The following is a 24,012-nucleotide window of genomic DNA, read 5'->3' as shown; positions in this document are numbered from 1 at the left end:
AAAAATGTATAAATTGTACTCAATTTAGTTTATAAACATTTTTGAATATTAAGCTATTAAAAATGGCAGATCATTAGAAAACATAGAAACTTCAACTCCAATCTCTAGTAAATGCCCACATTCAAAAATATGCAGTATTTTTAAAAATTCAGATGGGGTTTTACTAGGTTGCCCAGAAAGATCTCAAACTCCTGGGTTCAAGGGAAGAGTTTAATCCTGCCCCAGCCTCCCAAGAAGGTGGGATTATAGGCATGCATCACTAATCCTGGCCTATAAATGCACTTTTATCCATTAAAATTTACATATGTAGGTATTAGCAAAAGCCCAATGGAGTTTATTGATTTATTTCGTTAATAAAACAGTGATACATTATACAAAATTTAAGAATCTTATACACTAATTTAACAAATAGGCTGGGTGCAGTGGCTCACGTCTGTAACTCCAGCACTTCGGGAGCCCGGCCAACATAGTGAAACCCTGTCTCTACTAAAAATACAAAAATTAGCCAGGCATGGTGGTGGGCACCTGTAATCCCAGCTACTCGGGAGGCTGAGGCAGGAGAATTGCTTGAACCTGGGAGGCGGATGTTGCAGCGAGCCGAGATCGCACCACTGCACTCCAGCCTGGGCGACAAGAGCGAGACTCCGTCTCAAAAAATAAACAAACAAATAAAGGTCATAGAAAATATCTCAGCAGGACATACCTTAAGAAATTACTAGATACTTAATACTCAGGCCAAGAATGAAATTGGAAAACAAACAAAAAAAACATGATATTAAACAAGAACATCTCATAAAACGTCATAATCAACAGTAAACGTGGGATGCATTTCCTCTAATTTAAGGCCAGGAATAGGGCACTGGTCTGTGCTGCAGCCAATTACCACCGCACAGGATGCCTGAGCAGGGACCAGAAGCAGAGGAAAAAAACAGGAAAAAAAAAAGTGGGGGTACGAGGCAGGAAAAAGCAGGATCTGTTAGAACTAACGAATGACAGGATTGTAACCAAAACAAAGAATGCCATTTAGGCATATTAACTAATACGAATATATTGAAAACAAGTTTTGGCCAGGCGCGGTGGCTCACACATGTAATCACAGCACTTTGGGAGGCCAAGATGGGCGGATCACCTGAGTGGGGAGTCCGAGACCAGCCTGATCAACACAGAGAAACCCCGTCTCTACTAAAAATACAAAATTAGCCAGGCGTGGTGGCGCATGCCTGCAATCCCAGCTACTCGGGAGGCTGAGGCAGAAGAATTGCTTGAACCTGGGAGACAGAGGTTGCGGTGAGCCGAGATCACGCCATTGCACTCCAGCCTGGGCAACAAGAGTGAAACACTCCATCTCAAAAAAAAAAAAAAAAAAAAGAAGTTTCCTTCTTCAGCAGCACTAATTATAAATGACACACACACACAAGAAACATCCTACCTCTCCCTCAGCAAATACACGTGGCCCCTAACTAAAAGACACTCCAGACCTGTGTAAGAAATCCACAACTCTACTAAAGAGTAATGTCAGCCAGAAACAGGAATGCGAAGCCACAGACCTTTCTGTCCCCATGGAGACAAAAATTAAACAATACACAGACCAATTGGCTTTGTGAGAAATCCAGAAGGTCCTTAGCAAGTTCCTGCATCCCAAAGAAGCACCAAGTCAACCTGCTGGGAGCCCAGTGGGAAAATGCATGAACACATTAGCCTGAGCCCCTGCTCAGGCATGACGCACCATCATCCAGAGGAAACCACAAACTCCAGATTTCTCCTGAGGGACAATGTTCTGTCTTGTTTGAACAGAAGCACTGAAGTAACAGGGCCCCAGATCAGGAAGCCACCGAGAACAAAGGCATCAGCATAAATCAGAGGCCGCAGTTACACGGGCAGATACTAGGTGGCAGTGAGGACCCCAGCTTCCTATGGCCTCACACAGGCTGCAGAGCAGGTGCAGAAAGGGAAGCTCCTGAGCAGAATCTGGCCACCCTCTTCAGTGAGGAGGTGACAAGCAAAGTCCAGAGAGGATGCATCCCAGACAAAGCTCAGGACCTCCAGAGACTCCTCCTGGGCTGAATGATGCACATGGTCCCTGAACCACGCCAGGCACAAAAAACGAGAGGTACGAGAGGTGACTGATTTCTTTCTTTTTTTTTTTTTCTTCGAGACAGTCTCGCTCTGTCGCCCAGGCTGGAGTGCAATGGCGCAATCTTGGCTCACTGCAACCTCTGTCTCCCGGGTTCAAGTGATTCTCCCGCCTAAGCCTCACAAGTAGCTGGGATTACAGGTGTGCACCACCACACCAGGCTAATTTTGTATTTTTAGTAGAGACAGAGTTTCACCATGTTGGTCAGGCTGGTCTCGAACTCCTGACCTCAGGTGCTCTGCCCGCCTCCGGCCTCCCAAAGTGCTGGGATTACAGGCGTGAGCCACTGCACCTTGCCAAGGTGACTAATTTCTAATTCAGAGAACGTTCACATGAGGATGTAAAGGAGCAAGGAATCATCTTCCTAACATGAAAGCATGCAAATTTTCACAACTTTTGGAATAAAATATTACAAAGAAACAATCACTGAGGATTTTATTTAAAATACCATAATGCTGTATAAATATATTTCTTTTGGAGTTTCGCTCTTGTTTCCAAGGCTGAAGTGCAATGGTGCAATCTTGGCTCATTGCAGCCTCCGCCTCCCGGGTTCAAGCGATTCTCCTGCTTCAGTCTCCCGAGGAGCTGGGATTACAGGCATGTGCCACCATGCCCGACTCATTTTCTGTTTTTAGTAGAGATGGAGTTTCTCCATGTTGGTCAGACTGGTCTCAAACTCCCAACCTCAGGTGATCCACCCACCTTGGCCTCCCAAAGCGCTAGGATTACAGGCATGAGCCACAGCGTCCAGCCTTATAATGCTGTATACGTTTGTTTTGTTTTGTTTTGTTTTTTGAGACACAGTCTTGCTCTGTCGCCCAGGCTGGAGTGCAGTGGCATGACCTTGGCTCACTGCAACCTCCGCCTCCCAGGTTCAAGCAATTCTCCTGTCTCAGCCTCTGTGGTAGCTGGGATTACAGGTGCCCGCCACCATGCCTTGCTAATTTTTGTATTTTCAGTAGAGACAGGGTTTCACTATGTTGGCCAGGCTGGTCTCAAACTCCTGACCTCAGGTGATCTGTCCGCCTCGGCCTCCCAAAGTGCTGGGATTACAGGCATGAGCCACCACACCTGGCCAATGCTGTATAAATATATTTCTACAGGACATGCTCTCGCTCTTGACACAGAGCTGACAGCAGTGGGTCGCCAGTGAGATGCAGGGAGGGTGGGAAACTGCATAGGGCAGGGCAGGGGAGGCTTTGTTTTTGATGGCCTAAGCTGCATGTTTGGTGTCTTCCTATAAAACAAATATATACATAATTTGATGTTTAACATTAAAAAAAAACAATTGCTGGAACAAGAATGAATATAATTTCCACCTCTTTAATGACAAAAAATTTATGCTGCAATCTCTGTGCAAAATTACAGCTTTTTTCACCTAACACAGCTGCTGTACAAGACTCCCTGCAGGAACACTAGTCTCCATGGGAAGGGCATGCTGAGAAAGAAGAGAGAATGTCCTCTCTGAACCAAGCCAGACACTAGAAAGTAGGAAAGGTGTTTAGCTTCAAATGTAGTAAAAATCAGACAGAAAAGATTTCTCCTTCCTGAACTCCTTTTCCAGAATTTACCAGGTACTTGTGTGCATTAATACGTGACTTCCGGCCAGGCGCGGTGGCTCACGCCTATAATCCCAGCACTTTGGGAGGCCGAGGCAGGTGGATCACGAGGACAGGGGTTCGAGACCAGCCTGACCAACATGGTGAAACCCCGTCTCTACTAAAAATACAAAAAAATTAGCTGGGCGTGGTGGCGGGCGCCTGTAATCTCAGCTACTCAGGAGGCTGAGCAGGAGAATTGCTTGAACCCGGGAGGTGGAGGTTGCAGTGAGCCAAGATCGTGCCACTGCACTCCAGCCTGGGTGACAGAGCAAGACTCTGTCTCAAAAAAAAAAAAAAATACGTGACTTCCATTGGCAGCCTCTCTAATCCTGGTCCACAGAGAGCTGACAGTGCATCCAGATGGGGCCCCTGAACAATCCCTGCTGCCCAACAGCACTGACACCACAGGACCCTCACCCCGTCTCCATCCATGTCTGGGTGTGAGCCCTTCCCAGGACCATGCCCAGTGCAGCCTCTTCCCAAGTTCATGTCACTGGATCACAAGAGATGGAATCTAAGCGAGATGAGAGGGACTGAGGGAAGGCATGGGTGAGTGTGAGCAAACGTGTCAGGCAGGATGCTTCAGGCATTTCAGAAAGAAACAGAGAGAACCATCCACCGAGAATATCACTTTACCTGAGGAAGAGCCATCCCTGACTCCTTTGCTTTCCTCTTCTGGGCTTCTTCATCACACAGCATGACTGTTTATAAGTCAATCCTAAATGTCAAAAATACGCTGATTACTGCTCAGAATCAACACATTCCCCTTCCTATGCCACAACCACACACACAGGTTAGACCTAATCCTGTGGAAAGATGTCCTCTGCTGCCCACTGCACCAGAGTTGATGCAGGGACAAGAAATTCCTACAGGAAGAACGAGTGAAATTTTTACTCTTTTATTCAGGACTCGCTCCCCTCCTGGAGAAGCCTGCACACACACTACAGCAGTAGGGAGCTAGGCTGGACTGAGCTGCCCCATTCAGGGAAGAGACACAGCTGTGACCAAACCCCATGAAGAGCACAGCCCCTCCCCCCCACCATGGATCCCAGGCTCATGTAATCCCTCAGAAATGGAGGACACAGAGCCTTGGTGCTCAGCACCAGATACAGAACACAGTGGAATCCCCGTATCCAGGAGGATATGTTCCAAGATGCCCAGTGGATGCCTGCAACCTCAAACAGTACTGACCTCTATTTACTCCACTTAAATTATGCATGTGACAGCTTCTCACTGGCATATCCAAAATGCCAGCATCAATATTCATGTGCTTGGGGAATACTGTTAAGTAAAATAAGGGTTAAACAAAAGGACTGAGATATCCTAAAAGTGGACCAGATCAAAAAGAAGACTATTCACTGACTAATGGGCAGATAGAGTCTACACTCGGCCCTCAGTATTTCTAGGGTCCAAATCCAGGGATTCAACCAATGACAAACTGAAATAATTACAAAAAAAGGAAAGAAACCAAAAAGTAACAAACAATGAAAATAATACAAGAAAACAACAGAGTATAACAACTATATAGCATTTATAAACTTCATTAATCCATTATAAGTAATCAAGAGATGATTTAAAGTCTATGGGAGGATGTGTGTAATTTATACGCAAATACAGTCATGCACTGCTTAGTAATGGGACCTGTTCTAAGAAATGTGTTTTCAGACCATTTCATTACAGACTGAACTTAACATAAACCAAGACGGTATAGTCTACTACACATCTAGGGTATATGGTATAGCCTATTGCTAAAAACCTGTACATCATGTTATGTACTGAATACTACAGGCAACTGTGACACAATAGTACGTACTTGTAAATAAAAACATGTCTCGACATAGAAAAGGTACAATAATAATATGATATAAATGTTTAAAAAATGGTACAGCCGTCTAGGGCACTTACCATGAATGGCGCTTGCAGGACTAGAAATTGCTCTGGATGAGTCAGTGAGTGTGTGGTGACTGAATGTGATGGCCTACGACATAACTCTGTACTACTGTAGATTTTATAAATACTGAATACTCGGCCAGGCGTGGTGGCTCATGCCTGTAATCCCAGCACGTTTGGAGAACGAGGCAGGCAGATTGCTTGAGTCCAGAATTTCGAGACCAGTTTGGGCAACATGGCAAGACTCGTGTGTCTACAAAAAAAATACAAAAAATCAGTCAAGGCATGGTGGAACACATCTGTAGTCCCAGCTACCCAGGAGGCTGTGGTGGGACGATCACCTGAACTTAAGAGGTTGAGGCTGCAGTGAGCCATAATCGCACCACTGCATTCCGGCCTGGGCGACAGTGTGAGAGGCTGTCTCAAAAATAAATACATACATACATACTTACTGTATATTTAGGCTACACTAACATAAAAAATATTTTTTCTCAATAACAAATTAACCTTAGCTTACTATAACTTTTTGACTTTATAAACTTGTAAATTTAACTTTTTGACTTCTACAATAACATTTAGCTTAAAACACACGTTGTATAGCTGTACAAAAATATTTTGTCTTTATGTCTTTATTCTATAAGCTTTTTCCCATTTAAAATTTTTTTTCCCCATTTAAACCTTTTTGTCAACAACCAGGACACAAACACATACCTTAGCCTAGGCCTACACAAGGTGGGGACCATCAATGTCACTGTCTTCCAGTGCCACATCTTGTCCCACTGGAAGGTCCTGAGGAGCAATAACATGTATGGAGCTGTCATCTGGGATAACAATGCCTTCTTCTGGATACCTCTTGAAGAACTTGCCTGAGGCTCTTCTAGGAGAGGAGGCACTCCTTTCAGAAATATGTCTGTGGTGTGAATCTGAAAGGCAGCTGAGGGCCTGGTGCAGTAGCTCACGCCAGTAATCCCAGCACTTTGGGAGGCCAAGGCGGGCAGATCATGAAGTCAAGAGGTCGAGACCATCCTGGCCAACATGGTGAAACCCCATCTCCACTAAAAATACAAAAATTAGCTGGGAGTGGTGGCGCATGCTTGTAGTCTCAGCTACTTGGGAGGCTGAGGCAGGAGAATCACTTGAACCCCGGAGGTGGAGGTTCCAGTGAGCCAAGACCGCACCACTGCACTCCAGCCTGGTGACAGAGTGAGACTCGGACTCAAAAAATAAAAAAATAAAAAAATGAATCAGCTGATTAGGAAACGAGAGAGGAAGAAAAATATCCATGGTGGCTTACTTCATTATTTTTTCTTCCTAAATGTTCTTGTGAGCAGGTAATGCACCATAAACTTTCCTTTCTATTAATAAACACCTTTTGGGGTTGGGTGCGGTGGCTCACGCCTGTAACCCCAGAACTTTGGGAGGCTGAGGAAGGCGGATCACACCAGGCCAAGAATTCGAGACTAGCCTGGCCAAAATGGTGAAACCCCATCTCTAACAAAAATACAAACATTAGGCCGGGCGCTGTGGCTCACGCCTGTAATCCTAGCACATTGGGAGGCCGAGGCAGGCAGATCACGAGGTCAGGGGTTCGACACCAGACTGGCCAACATGGTGAAACCCTGTCTCTACTAAAAATACAAAAATTAGCTGGGCATGGTGGCGCATGCCTGTAATCCTAGCTACTCAGGAGGCTGAGGCAGGAGAATGGCTTGAACCCAGGAGGCAGAGGTTGCAGTGAACTGAGCCTGGGCAACAGAGTGAGACTCCATCTCAAAAAAAACAAAAACAAAAACAAAATACAAACATTAGCCAGGTGTAATGGCAGGCACCTGTAATCCCAGCTACTCAGGAGATGGAGGCAGGAGAATTGCTTGAACCCAGGAAGCAGAGGTTGCAGTGAGCCAAGATCACACTACTACACTCCAGCCTGGGTGACAGAGCGAGACTCTGTCTCAAAAGATAAAATAAAATAAGCCAGGCGCGGTGGCTCACGCCTGTAATCCCAGCACTTTGGGAGGCCGAGGCGGGCAGATCACAAGGTCAGGAGATCGAGACCATCCTGTGAATGGTGAAACCCTGTCTCTAATAAAAATACAAAAAATTAGCTGGGCGTGGTGGCGGGCGCCTGTAGTCCCAGCTACTCGGGAGGCTGAGGTGGGAGAATGGCGTGAACCCGGGAGGCAGAGCTTGCAGTGAGCCGAGATCGCGCCACTGCACTCCAGCCTGGGCGACAGAGTGAAACTCCGTCTCAAAAAAATAAAATAAAATAAAATAAATAAATAAATAAATAAATAAACACCTTTTGGTGTTGGAGTTCATGTTTTCAAACTTTTTAAGAAGCTTGTTGAGGTCTGTACAAGTTTCTGCTAAACCCTTCACTATGAAAGTTCCTGGATTTTTTTTTTCTTTTCCTTCACTTTCTTATCCTCTCACTTCTTCTTCAGCTATGTGTTCTTCTATCAGTTTCAACCACTTATTCGTCCATTCCTCATGAACCACCTCTAGGAGCATCACAGTGTCATCCTCACCCACACCCAGGTTAAAGCTGCCTGGCAACGATCTAGGTTTGTTTCCCCCCAGCATCACCACAGACACAAGGAATGCACTGCACTATGACGTCATGACTGCTCTGATGTAGCTAGGCAACAGGAACTTTTCAGCTCCAGTGTAACAGTGTAATCTTATGGAACCACCATCATAGATTTGATTGTTGACCAAAATGTCATTATGCAGTTTATGGCTATACTATGCAACTTTACATAAGGGACTTGAAGATCACCTGATTTTGGTATCCTCAGGGGTCGTGGAAGTAATCCCTCCGATACTGAGGGATGACTGTACTGCCTAGATATACCAGAAAAGGAGATGATTTGAGTCCTGGGCAAAATAGCGTGGGACTGGCCAGGTACAGTGGCTCACACCTGTAATCCTAGCACTTTGGGAGGCCAAGGCAGGTGGATTGCCTGAGCTCAGGAGTTCAAGACCAGCCTGGGCAACATGGTGAAACTGTCTCTACTAAAAATACAAAAAATTAGTGGGGTGTGGTGGCATATGCCTGTAATCCCAGCTACTTGGGAGGCTGAGGCATGAGAGTCACTTGAACCCAGGAGGCAGAGGTTGCGGTGAGCCGATATTGCACCACTGCGTTCCAGCCTGGGCAATGGAGTGAGACTCCTCAAAAACAAAAGAGAGTGGGACAGTGCTAGATTTCAGCACACTACTCGGAATGGTGAGAAATTTAAAAGTTGTGCATTCTTCATTTTTGGAACTTTCTGTGTAATATTTTCAGACCACAGTTAAACTCGAGTATCTGGAACCACAGAAATCAAACCAGCAGATAGGGAGCAACTACTGTAGCATCAGCTTTAAATATTAGGCCTGGCCTCCATCTGAGTATTGAAATCAGAATCTCTGTAAGAAGGCACAAGAAATGTTTCTGCAAAATGCCTCAGCTCTCAAATGTGAGACTAGGGCTGAGCTCCACTCAGAGGGGTTGAGCCAGCACAGTCCCCACCTTCTGGCTCGTCTCTCCCCTTGGGTCCTTGCTGTCACCAGGATCCAGACAGTGGCAGGAAAAGGGAAAGAAAGAAACACACAGACCTTCAAAATGGAGGAGAGTTGGGGTGGGGTCAGGCTGGAGTGTTAAATCGGGGGCTATGGGGGGGTCACAGAATCCTAAGAAGGTACTACCAGAACAAAGGCCTGGGGAAGGAAGGGTGTTTGTCACCTGCAGCTGAGGGGCCAGAGAGTTCCAGGCAGAGAAGCACCCCAGATGAAGTTTCTGAGGCAGAAGAAACCTGGGCCCCCTGTTATGTAGGTTTCAAATGATTTCCACTTACAGTTTGCTACATGAATGACTTATATGCTGCGATAAAAACTTGGAGTGTGTTCCTCCTTCCTTCATGAGTGATGCATCACCCCTTAGCAGCCCCCATAAATGAGAAATGGAGTAAACTTCCCTCCCACCCCAGAGAATGTGGTTGGATTCCCCCCTCCCCTGGAGAATGTTATATGGCACCTTCTCAGACCCCATATATGAGATTCTGACCTCGACTACTGGAATTCACAATACACAGAAATTCAAGAGGTTGACAGGCACTGTGAGACCAGAGGCTGCGACACACTCTGCTGTCAGGGGCTTCTCTGAAGACCTGTAGCCTATACTGAGACATGGCTGCATGCCAGCTGTTCTCCAATGATCACACCGTTAGCCTTCAAGGTGACCTCCGAAGCCTCAACCAATACCAGCACTGCCCTCTAGCGGGAATGTATGGACGTGACCTGTTCTTGCGGGTCTCCACTGGGCTGGATGCCATTTCTCCCAAGAAACTGCTTCTATCAAGGTTCAACTCAAACATTAACTGTACTTTCCATATAGGCCTATTTCCATCCTAACTGAGCAAATACATTTTTTTTGAGACAGTCTCACTCTGTCACCCGAGCTGAAGCGCAATGGCGTGATATCAGCTTGCTGCAACCTCTGCCTCTCAGGTTCAAGCAATTCTGCCTCAGCCTCCCAGAGTAGCTGGAATTACGGGCACCTGCCACCATGCCCGGCTAATTTTGTGTGTGTGGGTTTGTGAGATAGGGCCTCACTCTGTCGCACAGGCTGGAGTGCAGGGCGTGATCTTTGGCTAACTGCAACCTCTGCCCCCTGGGTTCAAGCGATTCTCCTGCCTTAGCCCAAGTAGCTGGGATTACAGGCATGTAAGTAAACATGTGATTTATTGTTTGTATTATAAATGAAAACACAAGTAAGAAATTATCTCCTATATTTTAAATACATTTGACAGGTTTACTTAATCCCCAGAAAGCACAGGGTGTCCCTCATCTGAGACGTGCAGGACTGCCAGGGAAACGTGTTTGGGGAGTTCAGGGAGTCTCTTTTGGACATATGAAGGTGGAGATGCCTGTGGATGCCCCAGCAGAGATGTCCAGAACACGAGTGGACACAGGATTCTGGAATTCAGGAGGGGTGGGTGCAGAGGGAAAGTGGAGACAGGCAGGTGGTTGTTTGAAACCGTAAGATGAGATCATAAGGAAAGGTAGAGGGTGTGGGCAGAGAGAACAGGTTGAAGGACTGAATTGTGGGACACTCATATTCACAGAAGACAGTTCAGGAGACATGAAGGTGATGACAAAAATGTTAAAAAGGGCCGGGCGCCGTGGCTCACGCCTGTAATCTCAGCACTTTGGGAGGCCAAGGCGGATGGATCACGAGGTCAGGAGTTCAAGACAAGCCTGGCCAACACAGTGAAACCCCGTCTCTACTAAAAATACAAAAATTAGCCAGGTGTGGTGGCGCATGCCTGTAGTCTCAGCTCGGGACTGCTCAGGAGGCTGAGGTGGGAGAATCACTTGAACCCAGGAGGCGGAGGTTGCAATGAGCCGAGATCGCGCCACTACACTCCAGCCTGGGTGACAGAGTAAGACTCCATCTCAAAAAAAAAAAAAAAAAAGTTAAACAGATTTTTTAAAGTATGAAGAATCTCTTCAAAGTTAAGAAAAAAGAAGAGGGAGTGATTGGCTGTGCAAATTGCTGCTGACAGGGAACGAAAGATGAGGACAAAAATTTAAAAACTGTATTTAAAACAATATTTTTTGTTTTAAAGATAGAAGAGTGGAAGGAAAATAAAACCTTTATTTTATGCAGGAGTGTGTTTTAATAAATGATGCCTCCATCTGGGTACATTTTGGGAGGCTGAGGTGGGAAAATCACTTGAGCTCAGGAGTTTAAGACCAGTCTGGACAACACAGCAAGACCCCAACTCTACAAAAAATCAAAATATTAGCATGGCACAGTGGCACGAACCTGTAGTCCCGGCTACTCGGGTGGCTGAGATGGAAGAATCGCTTGAGCCCAGGAAATTGAGACCAGCCTAGGCAACATAGCAAGACCCCAGCTCTATAAAAAAACAAAATATTAGCGGCATACTGGCATGCACCTGTAGTCCCAGCTATTCAGGAGGCTGAGGTGGGAGAATTGTTTGAGCCCAGGAGGTCTAGGTTGCAGTGAGCTGTGATTATGCCACTGCACTCCAGCCTGGGAGACAGAGCAAGACCTTGTCTCAAAAATAAATAAATAAGTAAATAAATAAAAATATTAGCCAGACATAGTGGTACATGCCTGTAGTCCTACCTACTTGGGAGACTGACGCAGGAGGATCATTTGAGCCTAGGAGTTCCAGGTAACAGTGAGCTATGATTGCCTCACTGCACTCCAGCCTGTGCAATAGAGTGAGACCCCATCCCTTAAAAAAATAAATAATTAATTAAAAATAAACTTAGGGGCCACACGCGGTAGCTCATGCCTATAAACCCAGCACTTTGGGAGGCCGAGGCGGGCAGATTACAAGGTCAAGAGATTGAAACAATCTTGGCCAACATGGTGAAACCCCGTCTCTACTAAAAATACAAAAATTAGCCAGGCATGGTGGCGTGTGCTTGTAATCCCAGCTACTCAGGAGGCTGAGGCAGGAGAATCGCTTGAATCTGGGAGACAGAGGTTGCAGTGAGCCGAGATCGTGCCACTGCACTCCAGCCTGATGACAGAGCGAGACTCTGTCTCAAAAAAAAAAAAATAAAAAATAAAATTTTTTAAAAATAAAAATAAATTTAGAAACAGGTAGGTCGCAGGAGCAATGGAATGGGTGGATGTGATAACTTGATTGGATGGAATCAACCAAGAACTAGGGGCAAGAATTGAAGACAGAATATAAACAAGATTTTAGTGTACTGTGATCTTAAATAGAGCATGCAAGAGGGGTACTTACTGCAGGGAGAAATGTAGTAAATACAGTATTTTTTGTTTTAAAGATTGAAGAATGGAAAGAAAATAAAGGCTTTAGTGAGTGAGTAGGTGAGTGTGTGTGTTTTAATGGACAACACCTCCATTTCAGTATGCTGACCAAAATAATTTCCTAGGCCAGGAGCAGTGGCTCCCGCCTGTAATCCCAGCATTTTAGGAGGCCAAGGTGGGCAGATCACCTGAGGTCAGGAGTTCAAGACCAGCCTGGCCAACATGGTGAAACTCCGTCTCTACTAAAAATACAAAAATTAGCCAGGCGTGGTGGCGCGTGCCTGTAGTCCCAGATACTTGGGAGGCTGAGGCAGGAGAATCACTTGAACCCAGGAGGCAGGGGTTGTAGTGAGTGGAGACTGCGCCACTGCACTCCAGCCTGGGTGACAGAGCGAGGCTCCGTCTCAAAAAATAATAATAATAATAATAATAATAATAATAATAATTTCCTAGACAAAAAAATTAATGACACCATAGACGAAGGATGTCATTCCATTCTGAGACTGTAAGTGGGGCTGGCACATGGTGCACAGTCTCAGGATAAGCAGCAGCCAGGAGCAGAGACAGATCATTCCGTCCCTATAGAGTAGACATCACAGGCCCTGAGACTGCTGGGCCAAGTCTCTTCCCAAAGATAACTGTTTTTACTACACTCATATTCAGCACGGAATACTATGCCACTCATCACCAAAATGTGTGTTTTCCCCCATGTTTGAGACAGAGTTTCACTGTCGCCCAGGCTGGAGTGCAGCGGCGCGGTCTCGGCTCACCACAACCTCCACCTCCAGGGTTCAAGCAACTCCCCTGCCTCAGCCTCCTGAGTAGCTGGGAGTTACTTGTGGACAAGTAACTTACGCACAAGCCACTATGCCCCGCTAATTTTTTATTTTTCACCACGTTGGCCAGGCTAGTCTCGAACTCCTGACCTCAAGTGATCTGCCCGAATCAGCCTCCCAAAGTGTTAGGATTACGGGCGTGAGCCACCGCGTCCGGCCCATGCTGACCAGTTCTGTGGCACGCTCGCAGCTGTGTGTCCCCCAAGTTAACTCAATTTTGGTACTGTCTACTTGGAGATAGGCACAGATTCCACAGGTTAAAGGTGCAGTCCCATAAGGCTGCTCCTCAGTTTAGATGCAGATAAAAAGCATGGTTTCCAGCCAGGATCGGTGGCTCACGCCTGTAATCCCAGCACTTTGGGAGGCCAAGGCGGGTGGATCACCTGAGGTCGGCAGTTCAAGACCAGCCTGACCAACATGGAGAAATCCCATCTCTATTAAAAATACAAGATTAGCCAGGCATGGTGGCAGTCACCTGTAATCCCAGCTACTGGAGAGGCTGAGGCAAGAGAATCGCTTGAACCCGGGAGGCGATGGTTGTGGTGTGTGGAGAAAAGAAAGAGAGATCAGACTGTTACTGTGTCTATGCAGAAAGAAGTAGACATAAGAGACTCCATTTTGTTCTGTATTAAGAGAAATTCTTCTGCCTTGAGGTGCTGTAAATCTGTAACCCTAGCCCCAACCCTGTGCTCACAGAGACATGTGCTGTGTCCACCCAAGGTTTAATGGATTTAGGGCTGTGCAGGATGTGCTTTGTTTAAAAAGTGCTTGAAGGCAGTATGCTTGTTAAAAGTCATCACCATTCTCTAATCTCATGTACCCAGGGACAGAATACACTGCGGAAGGCCACAGGGACCTCTGCCTAGGAAAGCCAGGTATTGTCCAAGGTTTCTCCCCATGTGATAGTCTGAGACATGGCCTCATGGGAAGGGAAAGACCTGACCATCCCCCAGCCCGACACCCATAAAGGGTCTGTGCTGAGGAGGATTAGTGAAAGAGGAAGGCCTCTTTGCAGTTGAGATAAGAGGAAGGCATCTGTCTCCTGCTCGTCCTTGGGCAACAGAATGTCTTGGTGTAAAACCCGATTGTCTGTTCTATTTACTGAGATAGAAGAAAACCACCATAGGGCTGGAGATGAAACATGCTGGCGGCAATACTGCTCTTTAATGCACCGAGATGTTTGTGTACGTGCACATCAAGGCACAGCACCTTTCCTTATTTATGACAGAGATCTTTGTTCACATGTTTTCCTGCTGACCCTCTCCCCACTATTACCCTATTGTCCTGCCACATCCCCCTCTCCGAGATGGTAGAGATAATGATTAATAAATACTGACAGAACTCAGAGACTAGTGCCAGAGGACCGGTGGTGCGGGTCCTCCATATGCTGAGTGCCGGTCCCCTGGGCCCACTTTTCTTTCTCTATACTTTGTCTCTGTGTCTCTTTTTTCAGTCTCTCGTTCCACCTGATGAGACACCCACAGGTATGGAGGGGCAGGCGATCCCTTCAGTGGTGAGCCAAGATCGCACCATTGCACGCCAGCCAGGGCAATAAGAGTGAAACTCCATCTCAGAAAAAAGAAAAAAAACCATGGTTACTAAGAGCCCCTCCTTTTCTTTTGAGACAGAGTCTCGCTGTTGCCCAGGCTGGAGTGCAGTGGTGCGATCTTGGCTCACTGCAACCTTCACCTCTTGGGATCAAGAGATCCTTGTGCCTCAGCCAAGTAGCTGGGATTATAGGCACACGCCACCGTGCGCAGCTAATTTTTGTATTTTCAGTAGAGACGGGGTTTCACCTTGTTGGCCAGGCTGGTCTTGAACTCTTAAGTGGATCTGCCCACCTTGGCCTCCCGAAGTGCTGGGATTAGAAGAAAGAGCCACTGCGCCTGGTCCAAAAGCCCCTCATTTTGATTAGTTTACTAGGAAGGCTCTTCCATCTGGCTGTTCATCTGTGTCCTTTGTAATATGGTTTGTAACAAATGGGTGAAAATAAGCAAAAAGTTTCCCTGAGTTCTGTGAACCACTCTAGCAAATTCACAAAATGTGAGGAAAGGGTCATGGCCCGGTTCATAGTTGGTTGGTCACAAGGTTGAAGTCCCAACCCAGGACTTGCAAGTGGCACCTGAAGTGGGAGCATGCCTGTGGAACTGAGCTCTCAACCTGTAGAATCTGATGCTAACCCCACATAGACAGTGTTAGTGTGAAATTGAGTTAAATTACAGAACACCCAGGTAGTGTCTGATGAACAGCTTGTGGGTGGAAAGTAATCCCCACACATTTCGGTGACCAGAGATGTGGCATTCTGTGTTGGGTGTTCACTATTGTGTCGACTGTAAGCGTAGGAAAAACGCTTTGGTTTTTCCTTCTATCTTATCCACTCACCCACACCCGAATGAGGCAAGTCACTGCCCTCTGGCTGAATAGGGATTGTGAATGGAAGCTAACTTGTGATGTCAAGAATAATAAAATGCACTTCCCTTATAGGCAGGAACTTTGCAAGTCTCATCTTCATCTGTACTTTTGAAATAAATTTTATACTTATTAGATTACAACTAGAGAAATCAGTATATCACAATTTAATCATAATATTCAATCAACTCATCGCTCATCTGCACTCAGGGTCCCCCTCTTTTGTCATTAGTATGTTTCCCTCCCTCATTCTGTACATCTCTCTCATTCTCACCTTCTTTCTCCTGCTTTTTTTCACTTCATTTTTCCCGTAAGAATTGGCTTATTTTTCTGCCCCTCTCCTCTCCTGTTGTTTCTCCCCATCTTCCCTCTATTCCTTCTCTTCCATTTGTTCTGCTCCATTCTGGCAATTTGTTTTACCCCTTGTTCCTCTTTGTGTCCAATTTTTGATTGTCCCCAATTTCCATTCTACCTGTTTCTTGCCCTCCCTATCTCTGCTTCTTCTCTGTTCTCCCTGTTAGATTTCCTCTTCTCTGCTACACTCTCTTGTCCCCACTCTCTGGCCCCCCCGGATCAGGCCTCCCCATGCTGTGGTTCTCCCTCTGCTCTCCTTGTCATCAGCTGCCCCCTCTTGCTGTCCCAGAACCATGCTGCTGCCTGCCCTGGCTCCAAATCTCCACTACTCTCTGTCTGAGGAGCCTCCCCCTTTCTGCCCCTCTCCCAACCTTGCTGTCCTTCATCTCTCTGGAGACCCAGCTTTTCTCTGTATTTCTCCTGTAACTTTTCTCCCCCTGCTACATTCTCGGCTTCATTCACTGTCTCTGTAAATCTCTCGGCTACTCTCTGCCGTCTGCTTATGGATCTCCCTCATGCTTCTTTTTCAAAATTTTTCTATTTCCTGCCACTCTTTCACCATCTTTCCCCACATATCCATAGGCAGGGGAGTACAATAAGGTGTCCACCTCCGCCAAGAGCACATTTTTAGTGGGATGGAATTTGGGACGAAGAATCCTGAATGTCCTAAGACAGAAGAAGTCACGTCCCCACACCAGGGGGTCGGGAGTAGCGATTGCTGGGAAGGGGAGGCCTGGGGAGTAGGAAGGCCTGGATCAAGGAGAAAAAGGGTGGGGCTGAATTATTAGAAGTGTGGGGTCTCAAGGATCCCAGGACCCAGCACAGGACGCGGCCTCCCCCACCGGGACTGGGGCTGCGGCGCTGCGCTCCAGGGGCCGGGGGCGAGGTTGGGAGGCTCCCCGGGCGGGAATCCACCTTGCAGTGAGGACTTTTAAAAGCGCAGGGCAGGACGTTGGGTCAGTAAAGAGTTTTAAACGGAAAGGAGTCTCGAAAATCCGTGTTTACCTGGCCCAAGGCAGAACGACCGGGGACAGGACCCGTCGCCGAGCGATTTTAACACACAGGGAAGCGACCGCCGGACTCTCACGGAGACGCCTGAATTTACACGGGGTGGAGGGAGCGGCGCGGGGATTTCAAGGTCTGTGTTGAATCTCAGATCCCGCCTACAGAAGCGCGGGGGAGCTGGGAAGCCCAGATTGAATCTAAACAAAGGGAAACTGACGCGCGGCGGTGTGACCTTCTACCCACGCGATCCGCTTCCGGGTCTGCAAAAAACTGCGCGCGCAGCGGAGAGAGCGGGACGGGGCGGGGCGGGACGGGGTGGGGCGGGGCTTCCTTAGGCCACGCCTCCAGTGCCTCTGTTTTCCGGGTTTTGCCGGCAGTGAGGCTGCAGCAGCTCAGGCGTCTGCAAACTGGGATCCTGCCGGAGCAAAGCAACGTCAGTTGAGGATTAGCTCCAGGAAATTTCCTGCTATTAAAATGAATTTTAAGCCGGCCATGGTGGCAGGCACCTGTAGTCCCAGCGACTAGAGAGGCTGAGGCTGGAGGATCGCTTCAGCCCGGGAGTTCGAGTCTACACTGAGCTACCATGGCCACTGCACTCCAGCCTGGGAGTAGTGTAGACCCAGTGCTATACTCAGTGTAGACTCTGTCCTAAAATAAATAAGTAAAGAAAAACTAATTTTAACAATTTAATTTAAAAGGCCTGGAATTCTGTGTGAAGGCGCTGCAAGTTAAAATGTGAAATGCAAAGGCCTGCCTGGGTAGCATGTGCAATTTCATGCTGACGGCCCACAGAACAGAATAGAAATCTTCTCCCTTTCCATCATCATCTGTGATGTCCAGCACGGGAGAAAGATGTAGGCTGGGAGGTTAAGCCCGTCTAGTCTTTTCACGTTCTTCTGCCTGCTTTTATTCTGACTGTGCTGGTAGCTGATTAGATTGTGCCCACCCAAATTGAGGTGGGTCTGCCTTTCCCAGTCCACTGAGTCATCTCTAGAGTGCTCATCTCTAGAGTTTCCGAGGGACAACACCAAGCGCGTTGGCGGGTTAAGGCCCACCCTGGGAATCCGTATTTACCTGGCCCAAGGCAGAACGACTGGGGCATCTCCGTGAGAGTCTGGCGGTCCCTTCCCTGTGTGTTAAAATCGCTACAGGCACATGCCACCATACCCATCGTTTGGCGATGGGTCCTGTACCCGGAGGGATGTTAGGCCACCACCAACTGCTTTTTTTTTTTTTGAGACGGAGTCTCGCTGTGTCACCAAGGCTCACTGCAAGCTCCGCCTCCCGGGTTCACGCCATTCTCCTACCTCAGCCTTCTGAGTAGCTGGGACCACAGGCACCCACCACCACGCCCGCCTAATTTTTTGTATTTTTAGTAGAGATGGGGTTTCACCATGTTAGCCAGGATGGTCTCAATCTCCTGACCTCGTGATCCACCCCCCCTTCCCCCCCAAAGTGCTGGGATTACAGGGGTGAGCCACTGCGCCCAGCCCAACTGTTGCTTTTTAAAAAAGCAATAACTTTAAAAAATAGATGTAAATTACATAGTTTGTCTGTGTGTGTGTGTGTGTTTGTTTTTGAGACAGAGTCTTGCTCTGTCACCCAGGCTGGAGTGCAGTGACACGGTTTTATCTCACTGTAGCCTCTGCCTCCCCGGTTCAAGCTATTCTCCAGCCTCAGCCTCCCAAGTAGCTGGGGCTACAGGTTTGCACCATGGTGCTTGGCTAATTTTTGTATTTTTAGTACAGACAGGGTTTCACCATGTTGGACAGGCTGGTCTCAAACTCCTGACCTCAGGTGATTCTCCTGCCGGAAAGATTGGTACAATTTCTCTGTTAAATCATCTTATATGTTTCATCTTACATTCTGTTTAGATTTTCTATCTCTGCTACTGTCAAAATTGATAGAGTACATTTTCCTAGAAAATTTGTTTCATCTGTGTTTCCAACCAATATTCATTGAATTTTATAAATTACTTTTAAAATAAAGTAATTTTTGAGACAAAGTCTCACTCCGATACCCAAGCTGGAGTGCAGTGGCACAATCTCGGCTCACTGCAACCTCCACCTCCCGGGTTCAAGCAATTCTCCTGCCTCAGCCTCCCGAGTAGCTGGGACTACAGGCACGTGCCACCATGCCCGACTAAGTTTTGTATTTTTAATAGAGACGGGATTTCACTAAGTTGGCCAGGCTGGTCTTGAACTCCTGACCTCATGATCCACCTGCCTTGGCCTCCCAAAGTGCTGGGATTACAGGCGTGAGCCACCAAGCCCGGCCTAAATTAGTTATTTAAAAAACAATACACTTTATTTTAGAACATTTATAGATTTATATTTAAAAAATTCAAAAAAGGTAGACAAGTTCCATATACCCTGACTCGTTTTCCCTATTATTAACATCTTATACTAGTTTTGTATGGGTTTTGCAGTTTATAAACCATTGTTGATACACTACCATCAACTTATTCATAATTTATTCTGATTTCCTTAGTTTTAACTCATGTTCTTTTCTGCAGGGAGCTGAAGGCCCGTGGGATGTGACTAAGTTTATGGAGTTTAATCAGGCAAACAGTCCTGAAAACAGTGACTCCCTAGCTGGGGAACTCAATTTAGGACTCTTCTAGCAAGTACAAATCAAAGACTATCTGTAATCAGTGGGTTAAGACAGTCATTCATGCCTAAGTTTTCACTACACTTACATACAACTTTTCTTCACTTTCTGAGAAGGGCACAGCATTTTTACCTTTTAATTTAACAAATACCATTTAATTAGGTTTAAAGTTCTCCTTTAAAGAGTAATGTGTGGTTTTACATGCCTAGCTTTTAATTACTTTTTAACTAATTCATGGGCCCTCTGTAATCTCTCTCCCTTCAGAGGTTACTATTTTACTTAAATTGAATTTGGAAAGCTACATCAGGGATAGAAGAGAGATAACAACAGTGGCCATTATTAGAAAACAGGTTTTTCAAATTCTTACATTTTACTTAAATCTTAGCAGAGAATCATAGCCTGGGATGTAACACATGAAATTTTGCTACGGGCTGCTCGCAGAGCCAGAGGCAGCGGTGCAGGTCCTGGGAGGCAGCCATGTTGTACTTGCTTAGGCTTTGCCTGTGTCTGCACCGGTCCCTCCCTCCTTTGCCAGGGGGATGTTGCCAGCCCGGGCAGGCCTTGTTGGCTTGGTTGCCGGGAGCTTTTCTGCTGCTGAGCCTTTTCTTCCACCTACTGCCTGCTTGGCTGTGCAGTTTCGGCTTCTAATGCGTTTTTTCTTATCTTTTTATAAACATACACCTGATTACCTTGCCAATTTTGCATTACTGAGAAGGTTAAGAGCTCTCCTTCTAATGTTGCCTGTTTAACGCAGGGACTGATAGCTATAGCGTATCCTCTGTCCTTTGTCCTATCTATTGGAAGAGGAGGCTTAGGTAAGACTTCCATTTCCTCTTTGTTATTTTGGCCTGATGATACTGGGGCTGAGGGAAGAGGAGGTGATAAGGCAAGTGATGTTTTCTCCTCCCTGCTCTTCTTAGGCTCTTCTGTGTGTAACTGAGCCAAGACTGATCTAATTAAAGCCCATAACATTAAAGATTTTATTGGACCTGATGCCTTTGCGCCAGATGTTAAGATTTCTCCTTACTTGGGGAGGAGCCAAGATGGCTGAATAGGAACACCTCCAGTCTACAGCTCCCAGCGCGAGCGACGCAGAAGACGGGTGATTTCTGCATTTCCATCTGAGCTTTGAGGAGAGCAGTCGTTCTCCCAGCACGCAGCTGGAGATCTGAGAACGGGCTGACTGCCTCCTCAAGTGGGTCCCTGACCCCTGACCCCCGAGCAGCCTAACTGGGAGGCACCCCCCAGCAGGGGCAGACTGACACCTCACACGGCCGGCCAGGTACTCCAACAGACCTGCAGCTGAGGGTCCTGTCTGTTAGAAGGAAAACTAACAGAAAGGACATCCACACCAAAAACCCATCTGTACATCACCATCATCAAAGACCAAAAGTAGATAAAACCACAAAGATGGGGAAAAAACAGAGCAGAAAAACTGGAAACTCTAAAAAGCAGAGTACCTCTCCTCCTCCAAAGGAACACAGTTCCTCACCAGCAACGGAACAAAGCTGGACGGAGAATGACTTTGACGAGCTGAGAGAAGAAGGCTTCAGATGATCAAATTACTCCGAGCTACGGGAGGATATTCAAACCAAAGGCAAAGAAGTTGAAAACTTTGAAAAAAATTTAGAAGAATGTATAACTAGAATAACCAATACAGAGAAGTGCTTAAAGGAGCTGATGGAGCTGAAAACCAAGGCTCAAGAACTACGTGAAGAATGCAGAAGCCTCATGAGCCGATGCGATCAAATGGAAGAAAGGGTATCAGCCCTGGAAGATGAAATGAATGAAATGAAGTGAGAAGGGAAGTTTAGAGAAAAAAGAATAAAAAGAAATGAGCAAAGCCTCCAAGAAATGTGGGACTATGTGAAAAGACCAAATCTACGTCTGATTGGTGTACCTGAAAGTGACGGGGAGAATGGAACCAAGTTGGAAAACACTCTGCAGGATATTATCCAGGAGAACTTCCCCAATCTAGCAAGGCAGGCCAACATTCAGATTCAGGAAATACAGAGAACGCCACAAAGATACTCCTCGAGAAGAGCAACTCCAAGACACATAATTGTCAGATTCACCAAAGTTGAAATGAAGGAAAAAATGTTAAGGGCAGCCAGAGAAAAAGGTCGGGTTACCATCAAAGGGAAGCCCATCAGACTAACAGCGGATCTCTCGGCAGAAACCCTACAAGCCAGAAGAGAGTGGGGGCCAATATTCAACATTCTTAAAGAAAAGAATTTTCAACCCAGAATTTCATATCCTGCCAAACTAAGCTTCATAAGTGAAGGAGAAATAAAATATTTTACAGACAAGCAAATGCTGAGAGATTTTGTCACCACCAGGCCTGCCCTAAAAGAGCTCCTGAAGGAAGCGCTAACCATGGAAAGGCACAACCGGTACCAGCCACTGCAAAATCATACCGAAATGTAAAGACCATCGAGACTAGGAAGAGACTGCATCAACTAACGAGCAAAATAACCAGCTAACATCATAATGACAGGATCAGATTCACACATAACAATATTAACTTTAAATGTAAATGGACTAAATGCTCCAATTAAAAGACACAGACTGGCAAATTGGATAAATACTCAAGACCCATCAGTGTGCTGTATTCAGGAAACCCATCTCACGTGCAGAGATACACATAGGCTCAAAATAAAAGGATGGAGGAAGATCTACCAAGTAAATGGAAAACAAAAAAAGGCAGGGGTTGCAATCCTAGTCTCTGATAAAACAGACTTTAAACCAACAAAGATCAAAAGAGACAAAGAAGGCCATTACATAATGGTAAAGGGATTAATTCAACAGGAAGAGCTAACTATCCTAAATATATATGCACCCAATACAGGAGCACCCAGATTCATAAAGCAAGTCCTGAGTGACCTACAAAGAGACTTAGACTCCCACACATTAATAATGGGAGACTTTAACACCCCACTGTCAACATTAGACAGATCAACGAAACAGAAAATCAACAAGGATACCCAGGAATTGAACTCAGCTCTGCACCAAGCAGAACTAATAGACATCTACAGAACTCTCCACCCCAAATCAACAGAATATACATTTTTTTCAGCACCACACCACACCTATTCCAAAATTGACCATATACTTGGAAGTAAAGCTCTCCTCAATAAATGTAAAAGAACAGAAATTATAACAAACTATCTCTCAGATCACAGTGCAATCAAGCTAGAACTCAGGATTAAGAATCTCACTCAAAACCGCTCAACTACGTGGAAACTGAACAACCTGCTCCTGAATGACTACTGGGTACATAATGAAATGAAGGCAGAAATAAAGATGTTCTTTGAAACCAATGAGAACCAAGGCACAACATACCAGAATCTCTGGGATGCATTCAAAGCAGTGTGTAGAGGGAAATTTATAGCACTAAATGCCCACAAGAGAAAGCAGGAAAGATCCAAAATTGACACCCTAACATCACAATTAAAATAACTAGAAAAGCAAGAGCAAACACATTCAAAAGCTAGCAGAAGGCAAGAAATAACTAAAATCAGAGCAGAACTGAAGGAAATAGAGACACAAAAAACCCTTCAAAAAATTAAGGAATCCAGGAGCTGGTTTTTTGAAAGGATCAACAAAATTGATAGACTGCTAGCAAGATTAATAAAGAAAAAAAGAGCAAGAATCAAATAGATGCAATAAAAAATGATAAAGGGGATATCACCACCAATCCCACAGAAATACAAACTACCATCAGAGAATATTACAAACACCTCTATGCAAATAAACTAGAAAATCTAGAAGAAATGGATAAATTCCTCAACACATACACCCTCCCAAGACTAAACCAGGAAGAAGTTGAATCTCTGAATAGACCAATAACAGGAGCTGAAATTGTGGCAATAATCAATAGTTTACCAACCAAAAAAAGTCCAGGACCAGATGGGTTCACAGCCGAATTCTACCAGAGGTACAAGGAGGAGCTGGTACCATTCCTTCTGAAACTATTCCAATCAATAGAAAAAGAGGGAATCCTCCCTAACTCATTTTATGAGGCCAGCATCATCCTGATACCAAAGCCTGGCAGAGACACAACAAAAAAAGAGAATTTTAGACCAATATCCTTGATGAACATTGATGCGAAAATCCTCAAGAAAATACTGGCAAACAGAATCCAGCAGCACATCAAAAAGCTTATCCACCATGATCAAGTGGGCTTCATCCCTGGGATGCAAGGCTGTTTCAATATACACAAATCAATAAATGTAATCCAGCATATAAACAGAACCAAAGTCAAAAACCACATGATTATCTCAATAGATGCAGAAAAGGCCTTTGACAAAATTCAACAACCCTTCATGCTAAAAACTCTCAATAAATTAGGTATTGATGGGTCGTATCTCAAAA

General features: G+C 45.8%; 1 protein-coding gene across 2 annotated transcripts in view; it reads right to left on the bottom strand.

Annotated features, from left to right (window-relative positions):
- Nucleotides 1-17,293, bottom strand: part of ZNF610 (zinc finger protein 610) — a 30,450-nt gene extending 13,157 nt beyond the window's left edge. The window contains exons 1-4 of one of the 2 annotated variants that reach the window (XM_054541182.2): nucleotides 17,029-17,289; nucleotides 6,337-6,414; nucleotides 5,641-5,878; nucleotides 4,372-4,453 (exon numbers count right to left, since the gene is read on the bottom strand). In XM_054541182.2, the coding sequence (XP_054397157.1) occupies nucleotides 4,372-4,434 (63 nt within the window). In that variant the 5' untranslated portion in view covers nucleotides 4,435-4,453; nucleotides 5,641-5,878; nucleotides 6,337-6,414; nucleotides 17,029-17,289. Of the gene's footprint in view, nucleotides 1-4,371; nucleotides 4,454-5,640; nucleotides 5,879-6,336; nucleotides 6,415-17,028 lie in introns of both variants that reach the window. The other variant, XM_024238205.3, reaches the window with a different exon arrangement.
- Nucleotides 17,294-24,012: the final 6,719 nt, after the last annotated feature.

Source organism: Pongo abelii, chromosome 20, assembly GCF_028885655.2.
Source record: "Pongo abelii isolate AG06213 chromosome 20, NHGRI_mPonAbe1-v2.0_pri, whole genome shotgun sequence".
NCBI lineage: Eukaryota > Metazoa > Chordata > Mammalia > Primates > Hominidae > Pongo > Pongo abelii.
The sequence above is the reverse complement of the archived record's forward strand: the minus strand, read 5'-3'. Positions and strand labels throughout refer to the sequence as shown.